Raw genomic sequence first — 24131 nt, 5'->3', positions numbered from 1 at the left:
TCCAAAGGGAGCCTTAATGAATTTATGTTTATCTTATTATCAAAAGGATTGTTTTCCCAAATCACTGAATTCAGAAAGTATTTTTAAATGTTCTCAGTGTAGTTTATTTTTTTATTTATAAGGAATATTACATAGTAAATAATTAAATACCTAGAATACATAAGGTTCTCTGACTTAAAAAAAAAAAAGTTACCACCTGACCAGGCGGTGGTGCAGTGGATAGAGCATCAGACTGGGATGTGGAGGACCCAGGTTCAAGACCCCGAGGTCGCCAGCTTGAGCATGGGCTCATCTGGTTTGAGCAAAGCTCACCAGCTTGAGCCCAAGGTCACTGGCTCGAGCAAGGGGACACTCGGTCTGCTGTAGCCCCTCAGTAAAGGCACATATGAGAAATCAATCAATGAACAACTAAGAAATCGCAATGAAGAACTGATGTTTTTCATCTCTCTCCCTTCCTGTCTGTCTATCCCTATCTGTCCCTCTTTCTGACTCTCTCTGTCTCTGCCACACACACACACACAAAGTTACCAATAATGTATGTATAAATAATTATTACTAACAGTTGTTGAACAATCATATACCATGTAATATACTAAGTGCTTCATGCATCATTAATTTATTCATCAATTCAAAATATACCTATTGTCTACTATGTGTACTATTCTAGGATCTGGAGAACAACAGTGAACAAAACAAAATCCCTGCTTTCAGTAAGCTTATGCTGCAGTAAGGAGACAACAATTAAGTAAGCAAAGCATAAATCCTGTGTAAGAAAATGAGTGCTATGTAGTGTGTGTGCATGCAAGTATATCATTCAAATGATAAGCTGTCATGAGCAGAGACCCAAAAAAGGTGAGAAAATCCATAATTGGATCTCAGAGGGATGTTTGTTAAAGATCATTGAACAATTATTTATTGAGGATTTCTTATATCCACTTACCATTTAATCCTTACAGCAGCACTTCATAACAGGTATATTTTTTATTGCTCCTATTTTATAGATTAAGAGAATTGAGGCTTACAAATTTACAGAAACTTGCTTAAAGCCACACTGCGTACTTATAAAAGATAAGCTAAGATTTAACCCTCCCTCACTCGCAAGCTGTGTTTTTGACCATCTTCCTCCTGTCAAATCACCCAACTACCCAAATCAAGATTTCTACATGCTCAATATGGGTACCTACCTAATAGGATCGTCAATTACAACATCACACTTAAAAAGAAAAAGAAATCAATTTGAGAGAAAAAAAATAAATGAACAGGTGGCCCTATGGGGGCAGGTACTGAAATCCTCTTTCAAAGCAGCACCCTCATAGCTACCAAAAGAGGCCAGGACCAAGGAGAGGAGAGAAGATAGGAACAAAGTTTGTTGCTGGAAGTCTCTATCGTCATTTCCCCTTCTGTTCACCCCTCTCTTCACTGAATCTTAGCATCAGGGTTGGATGTTTTCAACTGGCTACATAACTGAGTTCTTCACAAGGTATAATCTACCTCAAGACTGGTCCTGCGGAGATGGGAGGAATTACTTCCAAGACGTACCATCCACATGACTTCACTTAAGCACTACATTCCATGTGGCTGGTTAAGAAACGGTGTCAGAACTATCCCCGTTTCCTTGTTCAGGATTGGAGCCCCTTGATTTCTCCTTACTCCCTGGAAGCTCATGTACGTGTGCATTAGGGTATATGTAAAGATAAAAAGCCATGCATAGGACAATGCGAAAGGGAACTGTGTTCTCCAGCCATAGCCACTCCAGACCCGAACAGAGTTGTACAGTAACTGAGTGATTTGAGGGAAAGGGCAATGTAGGAACCCAAACATTCAAAGGAAGGTTGTCTTACTTAACACCAGGGATAGATGTTTTTCTTTCTGCTTCTCAAGTCCAAAGAGGACAAGTGGCTTAGGTTGTAAACGTTAAGGTCAAGGACCCTTTCTGTTGAGCTTAGCTCTCAAGTTCCTGGTAGTCAACTACGTGTGAAACTTAATAGCGCGATAAATGTTAAGTTGTGGAAGACGCAATTGAAAGTCAGAGGGCCCTTTCACGAGCCCCCCTACAGAGCCTGTCAGAACGAGGACTTAATCAACATTTATAGGGCTATTAAAAATTATCACCTATTAAAAGTGTGCTCTTCCCTAGTGCCTCTTATTGGAGTCTCTCTGTGTGGGAGTGCTCGTAGGAGAGGAGCTGGTGAGCAGAGTGTACTGGGTACAATGTGTATTTGTAAGAGGAAACAGATCTCAGTGAGGAAGAACATATGTTTGAGACTGCATCTGTGCAAAAAGTACATAGTTCCTGAAGTTGTACTAAGAAAAAAAAACTACCATATTATAAAAAATCTTTTATTTCACACATGTCATCTTCTTGGCATAATTTCCTTCTACTTTTGTCCTGCCTGACCAAGTAGCCCTTTTTCACCCTCAGGTCCAGAAAATACACGAAATGTTTGGAACAGGCTGCCACAGCCTGACTAACCAGATATACTACTGACTAGAGAATTCCAGAGGCAATCCTCAGCCCAGGAACAGACATGACTGTCCAGGGCGCACCTGCCCGGAGGGCGGCCCCTCCTCAACCGAGCGGAAATCACATCCTTCGAGGGCTGGGCGGAGGCCCAGCAAGGCAACTCAAGTTGGGCGCGGCCCTGCAGGCGAAACCCTAGGTGACTCCAGAGTGCGCGCGACCCTCGGCGGACTGTGCCCTCCCCCACCTCTCTGAAGGCGGGTCCAACTAGCCAGGTGTCTGCGCCCTCGCCCGGTCCCGCCCCCGCTCCCAGGCCGATTGCGCCTGCCCGGCGGGAGCCGCGCCCCCTCCCCGGGGAGGCTGGACTACCAGGTTCCCGTGGCCTCACTCCCCTCTCACCGGTGCGGGGGCGGGGCCGGAGGCGGGGCCGGGGCGGGGGGCGGGGCGGGGCTCGCACCAGTGCTCCCGGCTCCGCTGCAGCTTCACCCGCAGGTCTCCAGGCGGGCGAGCAGCTTGGTCGCTTCCTTCGGTCTCATGGCAGCCCCCGGAGCCCCCGCTGAATGCGGCTACATCCGGACGGTCCTGGGCCAGCAGATCTTGGAGCAGCTGGACAGCTCCAGCCTGGCTCTGCCCTCCGAGGCCAAACTGAAGCTGGCGGGGAGCAGCGGCCGCAGCGTCCAGGCGGCCAAGAACCTGCGGATCCAAGAACAGGTGCAGCAGACCCTGGCCCGGAAGGGCCGCAGCTTCGTGGGCAACGGTGAGTGGAGCCCCGCCGCCACCTGCACCGCCATGACCGCCCCCTCTACCCCGTTCCCTACCTCTCCCTCACCCCGTTGTTTCGACTCGCTGCTTCTTGGGGGTGCGGGACCTGGTGTCCTTCCCACCTGTTGCTCGCGGTCCCATTGTAGCAGCTGCCGCGCCTCCCAACTCCCATTGGCGTACTTGGGGAGAGCACTCTTTTCTGAAATAACTTCCTACTCAGCTTTGTCATATGTGTATCTACGTATATTAAATGCACATATATATCTGTGAAAGAATTCAGTCCAAGATTCTCACTCCTTCCTTAACCTGCTCACTTCTCCCGCCTCCCCACGCCCGCCGTACAAGAGTCGTAACCTGGAGGCTCCAGGCGTCTATAAATACTGACATTTTATTCAGAAATTTGATATGATCCTTTTTTTTACAGATGTTATTAGATTTTTTTAAACAGTCTATGATCCCAGTAAAATTCTGAAAAAGAAAACCTGAAAGTACTGGTGCTCCAGGAAACTGAATTGGGATTGCGGAGGCTCGCCCACGGACTTCGGGGCGCTCCACCCAGTGTACCGCGCGAGCAGTTGATCTAGGAAGTGAAAAAATTGGGAAGGAGGCTTTGGGGTCAGGGAACAATCATACCACCCCGCAGAGGAAGAGGGGGAGGAGGAAGGGGACTTTGGCCCTGCAGGCCGCAGTACCCCCCCCCATCCCCACCCCCTCGGCCTTGCAGAGGAGAAAAAAGTTTAAAAAGAAGTAAAAGCTGTATCAGTAGTTAATAGGGAAGATGGCAGGTGACGAAGAAGGCAAACTAATTGTAAAAATTGGAAAACATTAAATATTTTCTCCCCTGCTAAAAGTCAGATGATCAGAGCTACACAGTCCCACTTTTATTAGTTAATTTATTTTTATTATAAAAATGTTATAAGCTTGTTAGAGAAAAGAGAAGAAGAAAGATATTGACCAGTTAATTATGTTGGGATATCAGTTTGTTTCCTGCAGTGTTGAACTATTTCTCAAGGAAGTAATTGGGCAGTGGGAAATGGAGAACACATTAGGAAAAATAAAAACGCTTGCAAATCATCCTGGAAATTTAAAACAGCACACCCTAGGAGACTGTATTGCTTTTCATTTGTGTAAAAGAATCCTAAAGGATCAGGCAGTCAATGTTTAGATATTTAAAAGTTAAACAGATGTTTAATGATTATAATTAATGCAACTGAGTGCTTACTATGTGCCAAAGATTGGGCTATATGGTTTCAGTTCATTGTGTTGTATCCTCCACCGCCCAGACCATCCCCCCCCCAAACAAAAACAAAACAAACTCTGTTAGGGAAGTACTTTAATCCCCATTTTACAGATGAGGACACTAAGCAGTTAGGTAATACTCAAGTTCCCACAGATAGTAAGTAGTGGAACTGATATTTAAACTTCAAACCTGAATTTTTAAACCACTCATCAGTCATATTATTAATTAAGCTTGTTGGTTATTAATACAAAATAGCATTTTTATTAGACACTAAATCTCCCTCCCATTTTTTTCTTAAATAAAATTGAGGTGTTTCTGAGACAGTGGGCACAGAATTGCCACAGTCCATGGGGAAAAAAACCCCTAAATTTATATTTAGGAGGTTGTCTAATGACTCAAGGAAAACTGAGGCCAGTTGTTGACCAATGGAGGCACTGCGTCTATTTAGCCTGTGCTGGTCCAGTGCTACACTGGAACCAAACTAGCTTCTACTTCCTGGACACAGGGATGCAAATGAGATATTCTTTTGTTCCCTCTGAGAATCGCTAGCCAGAAAGAGCAAGCAGACATCTAGTCAATAAACGGGAATGAACAGAAGGAAAGGGAGCATTGCCGGGCTTCTACTATGTGCTTAACCCTGTTCAAGAATATGTTTGCATTTTATTATATCTTTAAAACAATTATATGAGATAGACATGAGGAGTTATTTCACATTCGAAAATATGTTAGTCCCTCAACATTTATTGGACACTTAGTCCCAAACCCACACACGACCTATTCTCTCTACAATGTGATGAATTCATGTTGCTTCGTGAATTCAAGAACTGTCAAATGAGTCTGATTAACTAACAGACTGCTTGCTTTAAAGCAAGGACTTCAAAGTCCTAAGAAAGAAACCTCCCTCTAAAAAAAATGTGTTATCAAATAATAAAGGGTAATCAGCCCTAAAAAAAGAACAGCTGATAAATACATTGTGGAGTTTAGATAGATGAATTAGACCACTCACAGAGGGAATTTTGAAAAGCTTCTAGGAGGAGTTGGGATTTTAGATCCCCAAAATTTACTAGGACTGGACAGAAGGAGGTGGCTGGAGGGAAGAGCATTTTAGGCAGTAATAACAGGAATATTTCATAGTTCACAGAACTGATTGGTAGAGCAAAGGGCACTGTCATGGTGCTTCTGCTCTAATGCTAAGGGCAACTGGTTGAGTGGCTCTTCATACTACGGAACAAAATGTTTGAAATATTTTGATTGCAACAGGGGCTTCCTAGCAAGCTGAAATAGACTCAGCAGCCTACACAGAAGTGCAAGTCAGGCAGAGTGATAAGACAGCTAACAACACCTACTTACTTTAAAGCCTCAGCTTTCTGAGACTCAAAAAAGTAATCGGCTTGAAAGGAATTTAACATTAACCTGCCATGGAACAATTGCCAGAGGTGGTTCAAGTATGTTGTTTAATTAAAGTTCATTGAAAAGTTCTAGGGGCTTTTGATGCTTGTGAGTACTGTGTTTATTATTTCCCTATTACTGTCATGTCTATAAAGTTGAAACAGACAAGCAATTGTTGATACAGTGCTGGTCTGGAAAGAATCCCGTATCAACACAAGAAATTCTGGGAAGAAAGGGCCCTGGTGTTAACTGCTGTTAGCCCCAGGGCCCTGGAGAATTCTGAATTGTTGACATACCTGTAAGATTTAGGCTGAAAACAGATGAGATATATGGGGCTGATTTGTTAATAAATACTGTGCGAGGACTTGAACCCATCTGGTTCTCTCTACTGCTTTAGTATAGGTGGGTGGTTTCCATTGTAAATCTCTCTACCTTTGGTTGTTAAGCTGTGCTGAATGGTTCTAAAGTTAGCTATAACTCATGGGGAGTGGGAACAGAGGGGCAGAAGTATATAGAAATGAGTCTGTATTGTAGGGAGTTTTTAAATTCTTTTATAAAAGTCACCAGAAGACATTTTAAGAATTGCAGGTATCAGCAAGAAGAAAAATTTTAAGTGTCTACATCTCAATTATTATACTTACTTTGAAAGTACTACTACTTTATTTATTACAGTGTCTCCCGCTAGGTGCCTGTGTAGGAAGAAAGTCATGTTTTAAATTGTTATGTAATACTTATAAAACACAATGAACAATATCTTAATAAAATTTGCAACTAATTTGGAAACCTACCATAAAAACTTGAGGCATGCCATTTACTTATATAGTTTTCCTGGCCAATATCTTTTGAATATCTGTGATCAGAGGGCCTTCTGGAGAAAGGACTGAACACTGGCTAAGGTAGCAAGAAAGGCTACCTGACCCCTGGTGGTGGGTGGTGGGTGGTGGGGAGGAGTTAGACGTTTAAATTCTGTTTGAATGCTTTGATTGCCAAAAAGGAATTCCAGGAATGAAGCAATTCTGGAAGGGAGGTGACTGGTAATTCAGAAAGTATCAATAGGAGAGATCTGGAGAGGGGAGGGAAAAAAAGGAGTTTGGTGTTGGGGTGGTCAGGACATGACATGCTGCTCTAAATGTAGTGTCAGTAGTGCCACCTGATTTAATGTACCTTCGTGTCTGCCTGCTATAGCCCATGGGGCACTTTTTGTCCAGTGTCTAGCAAATCTCTTGAAATGAGTGCCAAAAAAAGTGTGTCTTTTTTTAAGAAATTCTTTTGATTTTTAATTAGTCAAAGGAATTAGAATGTTAGCATAACGGTGTTTACGAAAAATGAGCCCTCCATCCCTAGAAATGTTAAGACCACATCTTTTATGGGTGAGGTCTTGAGGCAGGCAGGGCTTGGTAGGGAGGCTGCAGAATCAATGGAACAGTGTGTGATTATAAAAGTTCCGTACTCTATGTGTCACAGATAAGATACAGGAAATTACCTTAAAGAGAAGAAGACTGCTGCTCCCTTAGGCTTTTTAAAAGGCTCATTAATGTTATCTATGCCCTGTGCTAGTGGTTCCACTCATGAGAACACAGGATAGCTCACTTGAACGAAATATTCTAGGTATTTGTTGTTCACATTAGCTCATTCTCCTGAAGTGTTGTTTTGGATATCAACGTTAAATTATTCTCTCGTGTACTAAAATAAGGATATACGTATTTATATTATTTTATCCTCAAATAGTTAACATTGATTTTACACTCAAATTGAGTTTCTGGTCTGATCCATAAAAATTACTAATGCTTTATTTTTTTCTTTTCTGAAAGAACACGCAGATTGTTGGCAACCTATCAATGATAGTAATGAAATATAATAACAAATATGTTGCTAAAATCTCTATTTAAAAATCAGACTTGATTAATACGGCCTAATACGATCATTTGGTTCTATCGCAGATATCATTTGGAAATTTTAAATTATATGATTCTGCCATAAATGTTTTCCAGCTGTTTTGTGTATGTACACATATGTGTGAAGACATAGATGCCAGTCTTCTGGGGAACTAAATAGTAAAAGGCAATGTTGCAAGTAAGAATAGGCAAAATTAGGAGAAAACTAAATCTTTGTATTAGAATGCCATTCCCCTGCCTTATTAGGGCAAGAATAATAACAGAATTTCAGGTCCTCTTACAACAGAACTATTAAGAAATCTATTTTGTATCTTTGTGTAATGTAGTTAATTGGTGATTGGATATTGGATGTAAAAATAGTTGTTATATTTTTAAATGCTTACAGATGAGGTAGAAAACCAAATATGTACCCTTAGAGAAAAATGCATATTTACAGAAAAGAGAACACAGTTGCCATTACCATTAAAAGAATTCACATATTTATGTTGTTGGAATAATCAACTTTAGGCCTATTATAATCAAATATATAGTCAAATAATATGGCCAGAGCATTATTGTCAAATTTCAGCAATTTCTTTATTTTTGGAAGAAAATGTTACTCATTAGAAGCTTAATAAGTTATTCCCACTAAATTTTAAATCTCAGTAATACATCCATGGGGGTTGAGAAGGATCACATCAGAATTATTGTATCTTGATTACCTTTTTTTGAAGGAGAAAAATGGGAACTTTTCTTGGCAGATAATGGGAACTTATTACAGGCCATCAAAATATTACAGATAAATACATAAGCCACACAGAGAAAAGAATGACAGTAAGTATATATAATCCAGATGTAGAACTAATTGTGCCAAAATGAACATAGCTCTTCTAATCACTTAGGAAGAAAGTCTGCCTTCATTTGGTGGAAATTTTTCTTCTGTATTCCTAGCATGACAGAGAAATAGTAGAAAATATTTGAGTACCTTCAATCCACTATAAAATAGAAACACACAAGCAACTATTGTCCTCAGATTTTGGCTCCATTGTGGCAATCCACAGGATAGATGTCAGCCAGGAGGATTAAGTACAAACTGAATTTGTATAACTAGCATTTTTGAATGTATAAAGAAATATGACTAATCAACAATTAACTTGTCAAGTGCTGATGCAGGACTGTACTGGAAGTGGAAGTAAAGGGCATGAGTCTTCATGTCAGTGAAGTAAAAATGTACTTTGAAAGAAAAGACGATCTTTTCCTGTGTTATTCTGCCCTCACTCCAACCCATTCTCCCCATGGCTACTAGGGTAGATTTTCTAAGATTTCATCTAATCATCTTCTGATTTCTTTTCCTTCAATTTATTTTCTTGCTCTTATCTACAGGAGTAAACCCTCATTCAGCATGGCATTCCAAGGTCTTTGTGATCTCAAACCTGCAACTTCTCAAACGTCATCCAATCATCACTACTCCCACAGCCCAAACAAATGTGTGCGATTTATCTTGTTTGGTATTCTTACTCCTACCCCTGCTGCACTCCTCCCTCCCTTCTCTTGGCCCAGTTAACTCTTACGAGCCCCTCAAAACTCAGTCTTGTTGTGTCCTCCACACACAGCACTCTCTCGAACCCCTCCTCCGTCCACCTTATATTGTAGAGGTAGACCTTAAATACAAGTGAAAGCTTTGATCACTGTGAGTCAGAGATGTTTAATCGGGAAGAAACACAGGAAATGCAGGAGTTTTCTGAAACCACTTTTGATAGATTTGGAGGATTTAAAGGAGAAGGAATAGCAGTTATGAATCAGTTGGAAGGAAAGAGGTTAGCTGTGACAATTGAGAGGCTGTGGAAATATCATAACTTAAGACGGATTCCAAAATCCCCCATAGTAAACTTAAAGCTAAATAAATAAATTCATGAGTTTCATAAATTCATGGGTTTTTTTTTTACTTTAAATTGAATTTATTGGTGTGACACTTAAATTCTTCTTTTTGACTGTTGCATCATTGTGAGAGTATGTGATATTTGTCATTGCAGTTCTAAAGTAATCATCATGGGATAGCTCAGCAAATGAATTGGCAGGAATGCCAAAGTAAGGAGACAAATTACAGGAATTAAGAGATTTAGAAACTTCCAGAATGTAGCAATTTAGTACTTCACCAGTGTACTGAGTTACCTGTTTATAATCATGAATTCTGTAACCACCTGTTCTGGCTACTCAAAATACATTCTATAGATATCAGTAATATGAAAGGACCTTGGGCAGTAATTTGAAGATTATCTCCAAAATGCCATCAACTGGTATATCAGAGGATAACCTCAAACTGCTAAAGGGGGCTCCTGAAAAATTGGCTGGTTGGTATATCCATTGACTAGTCCCTCAGTAGCATGTGGAGCAAGTGGCCCGTTCTCCCCAGAGCACTGGTCTGTCCCTGGCATATTCAGCTTTGTTGGAAAGGCAGCTGTGCTCACCACGCTATACCACCAATGCCAACTCCTGGCATATTCAACTTTGTAAGAATTCATAGCCTGTACTATCCAGCTATACATCTGGTACACTGAATTGTTTCTTAGGGTGATTATGTGAGCTGTGTTAACAATAATAATAATTACACAATAATCACAACTGCATACTTTCGTTTTTTCCAATAATGCAAAATATTACTAGACTTTGATGTGTTTTAAAACATTTTTTCACCATGGTGTTTGAAACCAACAAATTCTGCTCATTTTCCAGCCAGAACAAGTACTTATATGTATGGTGTGAAAATGTGCTTTCCATAAATATCTGGTCATTTTTCTTAGAAAGTAAGGATAAAAGAAGATAAAAGAAGTTGTTTGTTTTTTAATGTTAATCTAGGACAAACTCATTAGTCAGCAGAGCCAAATATCAACAGTACAATGATTGAAATTTCTTTTGAGAGCCAAATTTTTTAAACTTTTTTTTTTTCATTTTTCTGAAGCTGGAAACGGGGAGGCAGTCAGACAGACTCCTGCATGCGCCCCACCAGGATCCACTTGGCATGCCCACCAGGGGGTGATGCTCTGCCCATCTTAGGCATCGCTCTGTTGCATCCAGAGCCATTCCAGCGCCCCGAGGCAGAGGCCACAGAGCTATCCCCAGCGCCAGGGCCATCTTTGCTCCAATGGAGCCTCGGCTGCGGGAGGGGAAGAGAGAGACAGAGAGGAAGGAGAGGGGGAGAGGTGGAGAAGCAGATGGGCGCTTCTCCTGTGTGCCCTGGCCGGGAATCAAACCCGGGACTCCTGCACGCCAGGCCAATGCTCTACCGCTGAGCCAACCGGCCAGGGCCAAATTTTTTAAACTTAAACTATATAGGTAGGTACACTCCTTATTGAGGTAGCACCCGCACGTGGTATTTTGTGGAAGAGCCACACTCAAGAGGCCAAAGAGCCGCATGTGGCTCGTGAGCCGCAGTTTGCCGACCAGGGATCTAGGGGAAAGAATCCTATTATATGCCCACACAGGCAAAAATGTGTGACCAACTAACTCATAAGTCCTGATGTATGGTTCTTGATGGGTCCTAACATTTTTCATGTTTTCTTTTGAGTTACTACTTTTGCTGATAAATTACTTTAAGGAGCCACTGAAGTATGAATTGCTGTACAGATTTCTTCTAATAAATGTCAAGATGCCATGTCTCATCTGTAAAAGCATGCCCCCAATTTTACTCTAATGGAAGAAGTGAAATGTTTATAAGGTTTGCAGAGAAAGAGATCTCTTGTTACCCAGAGGTTGCTATACGAAGACCAAATACAAGAGGTGATATAGCTTTTAGACTTCCAAGTTCATTTTCCATCAAAAATGACCATTGTGCATCTCCACTGTGAAGGCAACTGCGTGTGAGCACAATTAAGGATAGCGTTTAAATCAACAACAGTAGTGAATGCCTACTGATTTCTATGCATACATTTCCCCCCAAGTCAATACATGGCTTTTATGGTATCTTTAATATGTCACTGATAAGTCTGAGGAATCACCTGACACCTTGCATTTTCTGTACCAGGTCAACTTAGATCATATTCATCAGCCTACTGAACTGTTCCTTTTTCAGAATCGTACACACCATCCAAAATTTCTTGATACCTGTCTTTTTAACTGTTATGGCTTATTGAAGCAAAAGAGCTGAATTTGATACAAGTTTAATGGCATTTCCTTAATTCACTCGTCTTTCCGAGCTTGAGATACTGAACAAGCTAGGCCCAACCTCATCCGAACCCTGTGGATGTATTTTTCACCCAAGACATTGAGGGTTTTGACAGAACCATTCTCCTGAACAACAACACTGATAGGGAATTGCGAGTACACAGACCCCAAGTGGTAAAGGAAGCCCTGTGTAGCACCCGTGGTCCCTGTTCTACACAGGGCAGCAGGAGTGCAAATGGTAGCCAGCTCCTTTCAACACCGCTCACAAAAATTAGGGGTCAGTGCTTTCAGCCTTTTGTATCGTGCATTTTCACCAATGAAATAAAAGTTTGTTTTGCATCTTATTTGTATAATCGAACAACTTTTTTTGACTTGTTTGCTTTTCTGATGTTATTGTTTAATTTAAAAAAATCAGATCTTTCTTTTTTTATCACTTCATATTCATTTTGAAATATCCCCTAATTTTTGTGAGCAGTATATTTCACCGTCATCTGTCAAACCAGAGCCTCTTTTTCTTTGCAAGGAGACTGAGTTCTCTGTAGTTGTCATTGAAGTTCTTCTGCAGGGTGCCGCTGGGGCCCTTCACAAACAACTGTGAGCCCTTTCCGAGAGATGTTGACATTTTCTGGAATGTGGATAGTCTTAATTGGTGAGAATGCCCTTCATCCACTCAGTAAATGTGGCAAAAAAAGTCCATGCATACATTTAACAATACTTGTTTTCATGAGAATTTTTTGTACCTCCATCTCTGACATTCTCCTTTTAAAGCTCAGTGTGAACCAGATTAGTTTTTTAACCAGGCTCAGAAAGTACTAGAAGCTTGAAAGAAAATATGCTTTACTGACTAAGAATGTTACTCTTTTCTAATAAAAGCAGGGTATATGAAGGTTTTGTTTGTTTGTTTGTTTAGCAATTCTCTATCATCAATTTACCATAAAGGAAGCTGGAGTTGATTTTTTAAATGTGCCCAAATATAGGTACTGATGTCAAAATAGAGGCTTGTCAGTGTGATTTCATAAGTGTATTAGATTTAACCAATTAGATAATAAAGCTGCTCATAAAAGCCACAAAGGAAAACTGATTATGGAAATCAACCTATTTTTTTTAACCCTAAAATAATTTATTATTTTGGACAATACATGCATAGATGACCAGAAATCAAGGTATTTTTCCTAATAACTGCTTAGGGGATAGTATTTCATTCAGATTAACATTCAGACCAGGAAAGAGAGAAAATTACCTTATCCTGTAAGATCAACTCTGCCATCTTCTGAGCAATTTGAAATCCTTCCACCAAAACCAACGCCCCTCACCCTCTTCCTTTAGCCCAACCCCTCTGCAGCCCCACCCCTGCAAATTGAGTTGAGTTGCTTTTTATGACCTGAATTGAGTTGCTTTTTATTGGAGGAGGGTGGGGTTTAAAGTTCTATAACTGCTACTTTCATTTCCCTTAAAGTGGGCTCCATACAATGTCCATGGTGTTCTCAGAAGAAAAGGTTTGGGTGATGTTGCCTGAGTTAATTTGAAATATTCCCTGTAAATCATCACCTCCTTTATGAAACACCCAAAATACAAATTGCATGGTGCAAGTGAAATAAATGGCCAAAAAAAAAAAAAAGAAGAAGAAGAAGAAGAAAAGAAAATCGCAACAATGTTATTGTGGTCCTCAGGGCTGGGTCAATCAAAAATAACCAGAAGCCTGACCAGGCGGTGTCGCAGTGGATAGAGCGTCGAACTGGGACGCGGAGGACCCAGGTTCAAGACCCCAAGGTCACCAGCTTGAGCCCAAGGTCACTGGCTTGAGCAAGGGGTCACTAGGTCTGCTGTAGCCCTCTGGTCAAGGCACATATGAGAAAGCAATCACTGAACAACTAAGGTGCCACAACGAAGAATTGATACTTGTCATCTCTCTCCCTTCCTGTCTGTCTGTCCCTGTCTCTCCCTGTCTGACTCTCTCTGTCTCTGTCAAAAAAACCCAAAAAAAACCAGAAAAAGTGAAATTCAATACCACTGGTAAATTTACCAGAATAAACACTCTAAGGTACAGCACAATGTAAACTAAAGCTCACAAACTGGTTTACTCCTTCTAGAACAGATTAATTCAAGAGAAAGGGTGAAAACAAGTTTCTTTGTGATCCAGATTTTGTTTCCAAAACCACCTCATTTTTGCATGTTGCTTTACAATTTAAATCATATGAATGTGTTTTTTCAAGTAAACCTCTCTCTCAGCAACTCTGTTAGTAGCTGGAATTAAGGGAAATAGGCATCTAAACGATTTGTCCAGACATATGAAAAGGGGTAGAGCCGGAGGCTCCAGAGCAAGTCCACAGATGAATTTGGTTTAGGGAAGGAAGATATCTAACTCCTTTGGCGAAGTAAATGAACCCTTTGAAATATAGCCACACCCTCATTTTTCATGTTAGAAGATGTGGATTTTCACATTGGATTTAATTATTTAAAGCAAGATGTGCCTGGCCTGACCAGGCCGTGGCTCAGTGAGTAGAACATCAGACTAGGACATGGAGGACCCAGGTTCGAAACTCCGAGGTTGCCGGCTTGAGCATGGGCTCACCAGCTTGAGCGCAGGGTTGCTGGCTTGAGCATGAGATTATAGACATGATCCTATGGTGCCTTGAGCCCCCCCCCCTCAAGGCACATATGAGAAAGCAAGCAATGAACGACTAAGGAGACTAAGGAACTGCAAGAAGGAATTGATGCTTCTCATCTCTCTCCCTTCCTGTCTGTCTGACCCTCTCTCCGTCTCTGTCACCAAAAAAAAAGGATGTGCCTGATGTATAAAACATTTTTTTTTCAGTCAACATATTTATTCTATTCTTAGTTTGGTTGAATGGCAATACAAATATTATGAGCCAGATTTTAGTTTCTCATGTATTATACTTTAAATGCCCAAAACTTTATGTAAAAGCACAAATGAGCCAGTTTATGTCACAACTCATACCACAGTACCTCGGATTTAATTGTATATGCTTTGAAATAAATTCTCTCCTTGACCATGACTATTATAGATTTGAAAAGACCAGAAACTTCAAGCTTGCTGTGGCTAAAAGTCTAAATGTGTTCTACAGAATGAAGATGGAACACAAAAAATGGACTCATATAGTTACTGTAAGACTGCAAGGAGAGTTTTATTACCACCCCAGTGCTTACACTGTCACTTTAAGAGATGTTAAGAAGGATGTAAACATTACCCTGAATCTGATGGCAGTAACAACAGAAGCCTAAGTGTTCACATTAAGGTCAGAGCCACTATTAGGATTATAACACAGACACCTCTTTTAGGCGTAGGCTCCCAGGGGCGCCATCTTTGTCATTTTAAAGCACAGCCCTGGGAAAATCCACAGAGCTGCACAGCCACCACCTTAATCTGTTCTCAGGAATTGGCCCCAAATGGAGAAATCAAGCCAGGTCACATCCCACATCCTGAAAGCATGAGACAGGAGCCAAGGCCACGCACGTCAGCAGCACTGAGATTTGCTGTCAGGGTCTCCTGTTCCAGTTTAATTTTGTCCACATCATTTTCTTCATTAGGAAAGCTCTGGTGGTTCACAAGAATGTTCTCCACTAGGAACCGGGCTGCTTCATCGATGTTTATGTTATCCTTGGCGGAGGTTTCAAACTATCCAGTGAAGTCATGTTCTTTGCAGAACTGGTCAATCTGGGAAGGATTCTGGCCACTGTCCTTTTTCTGGTCACATTTATGAGCTAAGAGGACAGCAGGAATAGGGCCGCCACTTGGAAGATGGACTTTACTGTCCAGATCACTCTTCCATTTCTTTTTTTTTTTTTTTTTTGTATTTTTCTGAAGCTGGAAACGGGGAGAGACAGCCAGACAGACTCCCGCATGCGCCTGACCGGGATCCACCCGGCACACCCACCAGGGGGCGACGCTCTGCCCACCAGGGGGCGATGCTCTGCCCCTCCCTGGGGGGGGGGGTCGCTTTGCTGCGACCAGAGCCACTCCAGTGCCTGGGGCAGAGGCCAAGGAGCCATCCCCAGCGCCAGGGCCATCTTTGCTCCAATGGAGCCTGGGCTGCGGGAGGGGAAGAGAGAGAGAGGAAGGAGAGTGGGAGGGGTGGAGAAGCAGATGGGCTCTTCTCCTGTGTGCCCTGGCCGGAAATCGAACCCGGGACCCCTGCACGCCAGGCCGACGCTCTACCACTGAGCCAACCGGCCAGGGCCCACTCTTCCATTTTAAGACTGCTTCAAACATGGAACCTCTCAATATAGCAAAGAGTACAAAAGCACCAACAGCTTCTTTATAGTAGATGTGGGTCATGTTGCCAGACCGCTCCTGCCCCACTATGTCCCACAGCTGCAGGTACACCAGCGTCCTGCTGTCCCAGTTGAGGACCTTGAGTGCGAAATCCACCCCGATAGTGGCCTGGTAGTGCAGGGAGAAGAGCTGGTGCACGTAGCGCTTGATGATGCTGGTCTTGCCCACGCCAAGCTCGCCGATGACCAGCACGTGAAAGAGGTGCCATGCGTGCCCCCGACCCTGCTGCAGCTGGCAGGTGCTCTCTTTGTAGTATATTTTTATCTGCTCTCTTGTTCTATCTTTAGAGAAAAATATTTCATGGCTGCATTGTTTTATATGTTCAATAGTCATAGTATATACTTTATTCTCTGATTGACTAGAAAATGACTTTCCTTAAAGGGATTTAGTTTCCACCCTGATTAATATTTATCTTTTAAGGAAAAATTCCACCCCTTTCAGAATTTCTTTAAAATCTTACAACACAGCTGCTAATTCTCCTTTAATCCACTATACTGATCTCAAACTCATGACTGCCTAGGCAAATTAATCTGCATCATTTGCTGTTTCGGACTGGCCTTTTGACCAGCGGAACCATCTGTTGTACTCACCTGCAGGCTGGATATCAGGAGTCACAACCTTGCTGGCAAAAGAAGAGGATCTGGTTTAAAAATCGAGTCTTATTTCATTCCCTGTTACCAGCCACATTGTAGTTATTTTGGGAACCAGTAAACTGGTCTCAGTTCATTCATCTGAAAACTAAAAGAGAAGCTTCCTTATAAGGACTTATGTTAGAAAATAAAGAATTAATATTTACAGGGTATTTGGAGTTGCCCAGGCAAAGGTTCTAGAGGAAAGAGAATGATTGTTCTTTGTCCTCATATCAAAAACTAGGTATGATCATCCCTTTAATGCTTTAATAAATGGCAGTTTCAGAAAGCCACAGTGCACTGAAACAGCAGAGCCCAGGGGAAAGGAGGAAGCCAGAACTCAAACCTGATATTGAATCTCTTTGCAATTTAAAGCAAGTAATTTGTTTCCCTCTTTATAAAGGAAAATGATAATAGCTGGCTCTGCGTCACAGAATATTGAAAAGAAACATATAATTTGAGTTCCTGAAAGAAAAATAATACTGAAATGTAAGGAGTTCATATAAGTTGCTTTAAAAAAACCTTACAACCCCCACCAACAATGTGAGTTAAACGTTTTACTTCAACAGACCTGATTATAAAACTCAATGATTAGCTCTTTTGATAGTATATACTGTTTCCCTGGGTCCTGTCCAAAGATTCTTATACCTTTTAAAAATCCTTGCAGGAATCTCGGCTTAAAGATGCAAGTAGCCCCCCAGTAACTGTTTCTGAACGTCTACGTGTTCCTGGAACACTGCAGGTGATGGTGGGCTAGTGGGACCCATTGAAGAAATTTTGTTGGATTCCTAAAATCACACCCTTTCATCATGTGCCATTTTATTATAGAGTAACAGGAATGACTATTCTGGCAACCATTCATATATGCCATTAGTGTTTTCCCATTCTAGATTGTCCCTGACTTTCCTATCTTTAATTTTTATACAATTTAAAATTCTGAACATGGATACCCCTAAACTACCCTTTTTAAAGGTAATAAATTTGGTTTCTTACATATCAACTGACCAGTAATTCTCTGCCTTGCCATAACCTCTGCAGTAAACAAAACCCTGTAGTAAAGGGCTTTGTTATATTGGAGAGAGGCATGGTTTAAGCACTGCCCCCACCGCACCCCCCAGTGACGAGGTCTGGTCCCCAGACCCGTCAGAATTAGAGCCAGGATGTTCCTCGGACTTGCTCAGCTGGACTCCCACACCAGCAGGACCCTTGCAGCCCTGCCTTCCTGATAGCCTGGGGTAAGGGCAGAAGGAATGGTGAGGGCAGAGTTAGGGACTGTGGGCAGCCTAGGCAGGAGACTGAGGTGGGCATTGAGCATGGAATCATAAGGCCACTCAGAAACTTTGCTCTGGGGTCTTAGAGGAGATTACTTTCCTCATTCTTTGTTCTGGTTTCAGGCATTTTCTGTCATTGAGATTAAAAAGTAAGGGGCTGCCTGACCTTTTACCGTCCTTTGTGGAGAAATCAGTCCCCTAGAAACAGGAGAGGCCTAACTTAACTCAGCTTCCCTGGTCTTTAGAGTGACATTTACATACCTGCAGTTGCCTCCCCCAGGACCCCTTGAAACCTAAAACCTGGTCCAGGAAATAAAGACACACATACATGCACATTTTGGGATGGATTCATTCTTTTCAGCGCTCTTGACAATCTCCATTCTCCCTCTCTCTCAAAATAACTTGTGAATCTATTGTTAGTCTTTGAAGCTTTGACTTTATAACAACTTATTGGAAAAGTGTGTTGGTGTATTCCAATTATGTTGGAAAGGGACTGCCTGTGTCATCTTATTCTCAGTATCTTTCATGAGGTCTATGAAGCTTAGAAGAGTTGAGTATTTTTTTCTCTGATTCCTAAAAGAATACTAAATGACAAAAAAAGTATAACTTTCTTTTTTAATTGAGAGGAGGGGAGGCAGAGACAGACTCCAGCATGTGCCTGGATTGGGATCCACCTGGCAAGCCTACTGGAGGGCGATGCTCTGCCCATCTGGGGCATTGCTCCATTGCTCATCAACCAAGCTCTTCTTAGCACCTGAGGCAGAGGCCATGGAGCCATCCTCAGTGCACAGGGCCAACTTGCTCCAATCGAGCTATGGCTGCAGGAGGGAATGAGAGAGAAGTGAGAAGGGGAAGGGTGGAGAAGCAAATGGGTTCTTCTCCTGTGTGCCCTGACCAGGAATCAAACCCAGGAAATCCACATACTGGGCAGTGCTCTACCACTGAGCCAACTGGCCAGGGCCATAACAAAAAATTTTGGCTAAAATTAGGGAATTAGGAATTTCTTAGGTTTTAGAGATCTTTGCTTATTTTGACTAGCTTTTTTCTTTCTTTCTTTCTTTTTTTTTTAAGATGGTAAGAGATTATAAAAGAAGAGCAAATAAAAAGCTGGGAGAAGGATCAAGGAGTACACTGTCTTCTACCACCTGATCCTCAGAGGAGTGTTTTAAGAGACATGCAACAATTTAGAGTCCCTGTGCACTCCCTGGACCGAGCAGAGCAGGATGGGCTGTGTCCTACTCAGTAATTGCAGGAGAGTGGGCTGGCTGTTAGATCGCCAAACTAAGAGTGCGCCAACCAAGCTGATACCAAAAACACAGTCATTTGTAGAGCAGAGGTCGATTTCCTCTCCGGTCTCACTCTCACGTGGCCAGATACCTCCATGCCAGGCTTGGTCTCTTTCAAGCGGTGCATGTTTTCTTTGACCACACAGAGTCACCTTGTTGTTTATACAAGCTATCTTATCTACTAGTGTTGAGTCACCCTTGTATTTATTGCCTACACCTCCAGCCTTCTCAGAAAGCTCCTGGGGTCCAGCCCTGGGAATAGAGTGGTGTGACTTAAGAAGCTGAACTTTATATAGTACAGACCCACCTAAGCCAATAAGTGATTCCCAAATTTCTCAGCATTGTAACAAACAAACATTTTTGGATGTTTGTGCAAATTTCCTCTCCCATTCTCTTTCCTTAAAAATAATAATTATATATTTTATTTTTAATTTAACTTTTATTTTGAAAAGCCTGTAGGGAATGTTATGATCACCACTGATCATTTGCCACATCCAAGAGGTTAAACCAGCATTAAAAACAGTAATGTAAATCTAATACGTATTTTTGGCCTTCATACTGAAATTTAAAATAAATATATAATTGTCATATAATGTTTAACTACTGATTGGCCCACTTATATTATTTTCATCCATATGCTTGATTGCAGGAAATCTTCACCGAACTAGCAGTGTTCCTGAGTATGTCTACAACCTACACTTGGTTGAAAATGACTTTGCTGGCGGGCATTCCCCTGTTCCTAAAACCTATGACATGCTCAAGGTAGGATACCAAAGAATGTAACACTAGTTATCAGATTACCATGAAAACAGTTTTCAACTCTCATAGATTCTTTTTTAATGTCACCTTTCCCAGATACTACTATTTCCTAAATGAATTGTGAAAAGATTGACTTTGTGTGGACACGGTTGAAAACTGGGAACATTTTTTAAAAATTTTTATTGAATTTATTTGGGTGACATTGGTTAATAAAGTAATACAGGGTTCAGGTGCACAGTTCTACAACACATCATCTGTATATTGTATTGTGTGTTCACCATCCTAAACCATGTCTCTTTCCATCACCATTGATCCCCTCTCCCTCTCCTCCACCACTTTCCTTTCCCTCCTGCAATCCCCACACTATTGTCTGTGTCCATAAGTTACAGTATCAACTCCTGGTGCAAATAAATCCTCAATCAAGTTAACCAACTCTTATTTAAAAACAGATTTTACCCAGAAGGGGCCCTACTTCTCCATGTGATTCAGAGAAACGGACCCCTTGTGTAATAGTTCTGGAATAGTTCGTCTTCAGCAAAGATGGAAACTGCTTTATGCCTCATTTAAACTTGATTTCTCTCTCTGTGTAGTCCGGCGTTACCACCACTTACGAAGGTCGCTGGGGGAGAAGAACTGCGCAGTACAGCTCGCAGAAGTCAGTGGAAGAAAGATCCTTGAGACAGCCCCTGAGAAGACTGGAGATTTCTCCAGACAGCAGCCCTGAGAGGGCCCACTACTCCCACAGCGATCACCTGTACAGCCAGAGGAGCCAGGCGGGGCACACGCTGCGGCACCAGGAAAGCCGGAGGTCCACCCTTCTCATGCCCCCGAGATACGCCCGCTCTGAGATTGTCGGTTTCACCGCGGGCCCCGTGAGCAGACAGCGCTACTATGACACTTACCACAGACAGTTCCAGTACGGCTCTGTTAACGACAGCGTTTTTGACGGTGCCCCTCCCAACCCAGTGATGCTCACATGCCCCAGGCCGGGGACCAGTCACAGCATGGGCAACCTCCTGGAGAAGGAGAACTACCTGACTTCAGGGCAGGTCCGGCCGCTGGTGCCCCTGCAGCCCGTCACTCAGAACAGGGGCGCGCGGACCTCCTGGCATCAGAGCTCCTTCCACAGCAGCCGCACGGTGAGGGACGCCGGGCCCAGTGTCGCTGTGGATTCCGGCGGGCGCAGGACGCACATGACCGTGGGCCAGGTGGCAGCAGGGGGCAGCGGGAACATGCTTGCGGAGAGAAGCACTTTCACTGACTCCCAGCTCAGGTGAGCGCCCACTCCCACCACCATGCGCTCCCTGCCAGCACTTTTTGTTCCCACAGCCCTTACAGCCGCCGAGAGCTGGCACTTCTGAGGCTGCACGGAGAGGTTTCCAGAGATAAGTGATTAAAATAATGGCTTCTCAGGCAGCTGTTTAATTGACAGATTAGCCTATTTATTTCAGGGACAGAGGCCAGGCTACCTCATGGCCGCTTTGCCGGGAAATGTGATGATTAGTCCATCTGTTGTTCTAAATTAGATGCTGGCTGCAGAAATGGCTACGTCTTTGATGAACAAGGGCTAAGTCCAAGGCAGATGAAGAAATGGATAATGGCAGGCATTTTCTTGAAATAAAGGAAGGAAAATGGCAGAAAAGATGTATTCCTGGTGCTGAGTGAACCGCAAATGCTGTATTGGTAATTACTACCATAAAACCGAGAGCTAAGCGAAGGCACCTAAGTTTTAGATGTGTCTTTCCTGCCTTTTCTGCCTAATACATTTACTTTTTAATTCTGATATCAGTGATTTGGAGGGTATTTTTTGGCAATACCAAATAGTTTAAAAAATTAAATTTTCAAAGTCATTCCTTTGCCTTCTTGCTTGCTTTATGTCTTGACTAATCTAATCTTTGGAACCTAACCCTTATTCAAGTTGCGTGCTGAAGCACAAATTTTAAAAACTGAGAAAGTTGCAAAAAAAAAGGTTGATGATGAATGAGTGAATAAGTGACCAAGTCCTGAAATAATGATGTATCATTATGACAAAACATTAAATATGTGATTTTTGTTTGAATTATAATGCTGCTTAATTGTTTAATATCACTTTAAGTGGAATTGTACAGGATTCATTGACTGTGCAGGTCCTGCTAATAAAAGATGTTAGGGCTAGTCTAAACTTGAAGCAGGAGATGTTTTTTATAAAGCAAAATTGTGCATGAGACTTCAAGCATTTCTTGTAGAAAGCAAATCTTTGTCAATATGGACACACTTATAAGGAAGAAAAATTCATGAGGTAGTTAACCCTTTGAGTGAACGTTCATGTACGTCCTCATGCCTCCTGACCATCCAGAGTATGATTGATTTATTTTAAAAATGTGTAAGGCAACAATAAAAAAAGGTAAATGTATGTTCTTGCTTCCATAAATTGTTTATCAAACATACATGATTTTAAGTTAATAAAACTGGAACTGGAACTAATTTTATTTTTTGAAAAAAAAAACTCACTCCCAGGGGTCAGCGAGCATTAAAAAAACTCACTACTCAAAAGAGTTATGGAAGGAAAAAGCTGATCAAGGCTTTTACATTTCTAATTCAAAAAAATTTTTTTCTTTTTTTTTACAGACACAGAGAGAAAGATAGACAGGGACAGACAGACAGGAACAGAGAGATGAGAAGCATCAATCATTAGTTTTTCGTTGCGTGTTGCAACACCTTAGTTGTTCATTGATTGCCTTCTCATATGTGCCTTGATCGCAGGCCTTCAGCAGACTGAGTGACCCCTTGCTCGAGCCAGTGACCTTGGGCTCAAGCTGGTGAGCTTTGCTCAAACCAGATGAGCCCGCGCTCAAGCTGGCGACCTCGGGGTCTCAAACCTGGGTCCTTCGCATCCCAGTCCGATGCTTTACCCACTGCGCCACCACCTGGTCAGGCTAATTCAAAATTTATTGAATACCTACTATATTCTGGGATTTGTGCTAGGCACAATCCTAATAAAATGATTTTAATCATAACAAAGCTATCATGCCACTTCCTCCAGCAACTGGCATTCTCTTCTTTCATCTCTGAGCCCCCACATTCCAATCTGTCATCAATCCACTGCAATATGGTGTTGGTTCTCACCATTTGACCGAAACACTTTTCCCATAATGCACCTATGACTGCCTTATTGCTGTATTCGAGGCACACCTATTCAGTCCTTACAGTACTCAACCTCTGGGCAGCATTTACACCACTGTCTGCAAAATTCTCTCTTCCTTTGGTTTTCATGGCACCAGCCTCTCCTAGTTTTCTGCTTGCCTCCACACATATTTCCTCTTAGTCTTCTCTGAAAAGACTTTTCTGCGTGCCCAAAGAAGTCATCTTTGGTAATCCTTCTCTTCCAAGTCTCAGTGCTCTTCCAGAGGAGCCCTGTGTCCTACAATAAATCCTGTGATTCCCAGAATTTCGTCTTCAGCTGTCTTCTATTCTGAATCTAGATTTGTGTATACAGGGTGGAGCAAGAGTAGGTTTACACTTATAAGTAGGCAAAACAGTTTATTCTTGTATTATTATTTATATGGTATTATTTTTCATACAAACAACTGTAAACTGACTTTTGTTCCACCCTGTATTTCCAATAACATCCTGGACATCCCAAAGTCAATAGATTCAAAACTAAGTTTATCAGCCCCTCCCAGCCTTCTACTGCTAACCGTTTCCTCATACTAAATCCCTACCATTTATACACCTGGAAGTCATTCTTATCTTCTTCCTTCACAATCACATATCACCATGTTATATCTTTATCTCCTTAATGGGTATTAAATTTTTACTCTTCTTTTCATCTTTATTGCCTAGGTTGATCTGTCTGTCTCAGGTCCTATTTGCTCTGAACCATTCTCTAGCACTGTTTTAATAAGCTTCCCAAAGCTGATTATTTCTCTCCCCAGTTTATAACCTCCCCACAACCCTACCAAGTTTTCCCACTTTTTAGCATGGCACACAAGGCCTGTGTTTTCCCCTGCTCATCCCTTTAGTCTC

General features: G+C 42.0%; 1 protein-coding gene and 1 pseudogene across 1 annotated transcript in view; one reads left to right on the top strand and one right to left on the bottom strand.

Moving 5' to 3' along the window:
- The first annotated feature begins 2931 nt into the window (after positions 1-2931).
- The window catches only part of PKP2 (plakophilin 2), a 103771-nt gene continuing 82571 nt past the window's right edge, over positions 2932-24131 (top strand). Inside the window, exons 1-3 of the mRNA XM_066258091.1 lie at positions 2932-3218; positions 20017-20129; positions 20717-21399. Of these exons, the coding sequence (XP_066114188.1) occupies positions 2996-3218; positions 20017-20129; positions 20717-21399 (1019 nt within the window). The 5' untranslated portion in view covers positions 2932-2995. The remainder of the gene's footprint in view (positions 3219-20016; positions 20130-20716; positions 21400-24131) is intronic.
- Positions 15364-16514, bottom strand: LOC136323735 (ras-related protein Rab-32 pseudogene; annotated as a pseudogene).

Source organism: Saccopteryx bilineata, chromosome 2 (genome assembly GCF_036850765.1).
Source record: "Saccopteryx bilineata isolate mSacBil1 chromosome 2, mSacBil1_pri_phased_curated, whole genome shotgun sequence".
NCBI classification, from domain to species: Eukaryota; Metazoa; Chordata; class Mammalia; order Chiroptera; family Emballonuridae; genus Saccopteryx; species Saccopteryx bilineata.
Note: the sequence above shows the minus strand (reverse complement) of the source record. Positions and strands in the feature narration are given on the sequence as shown.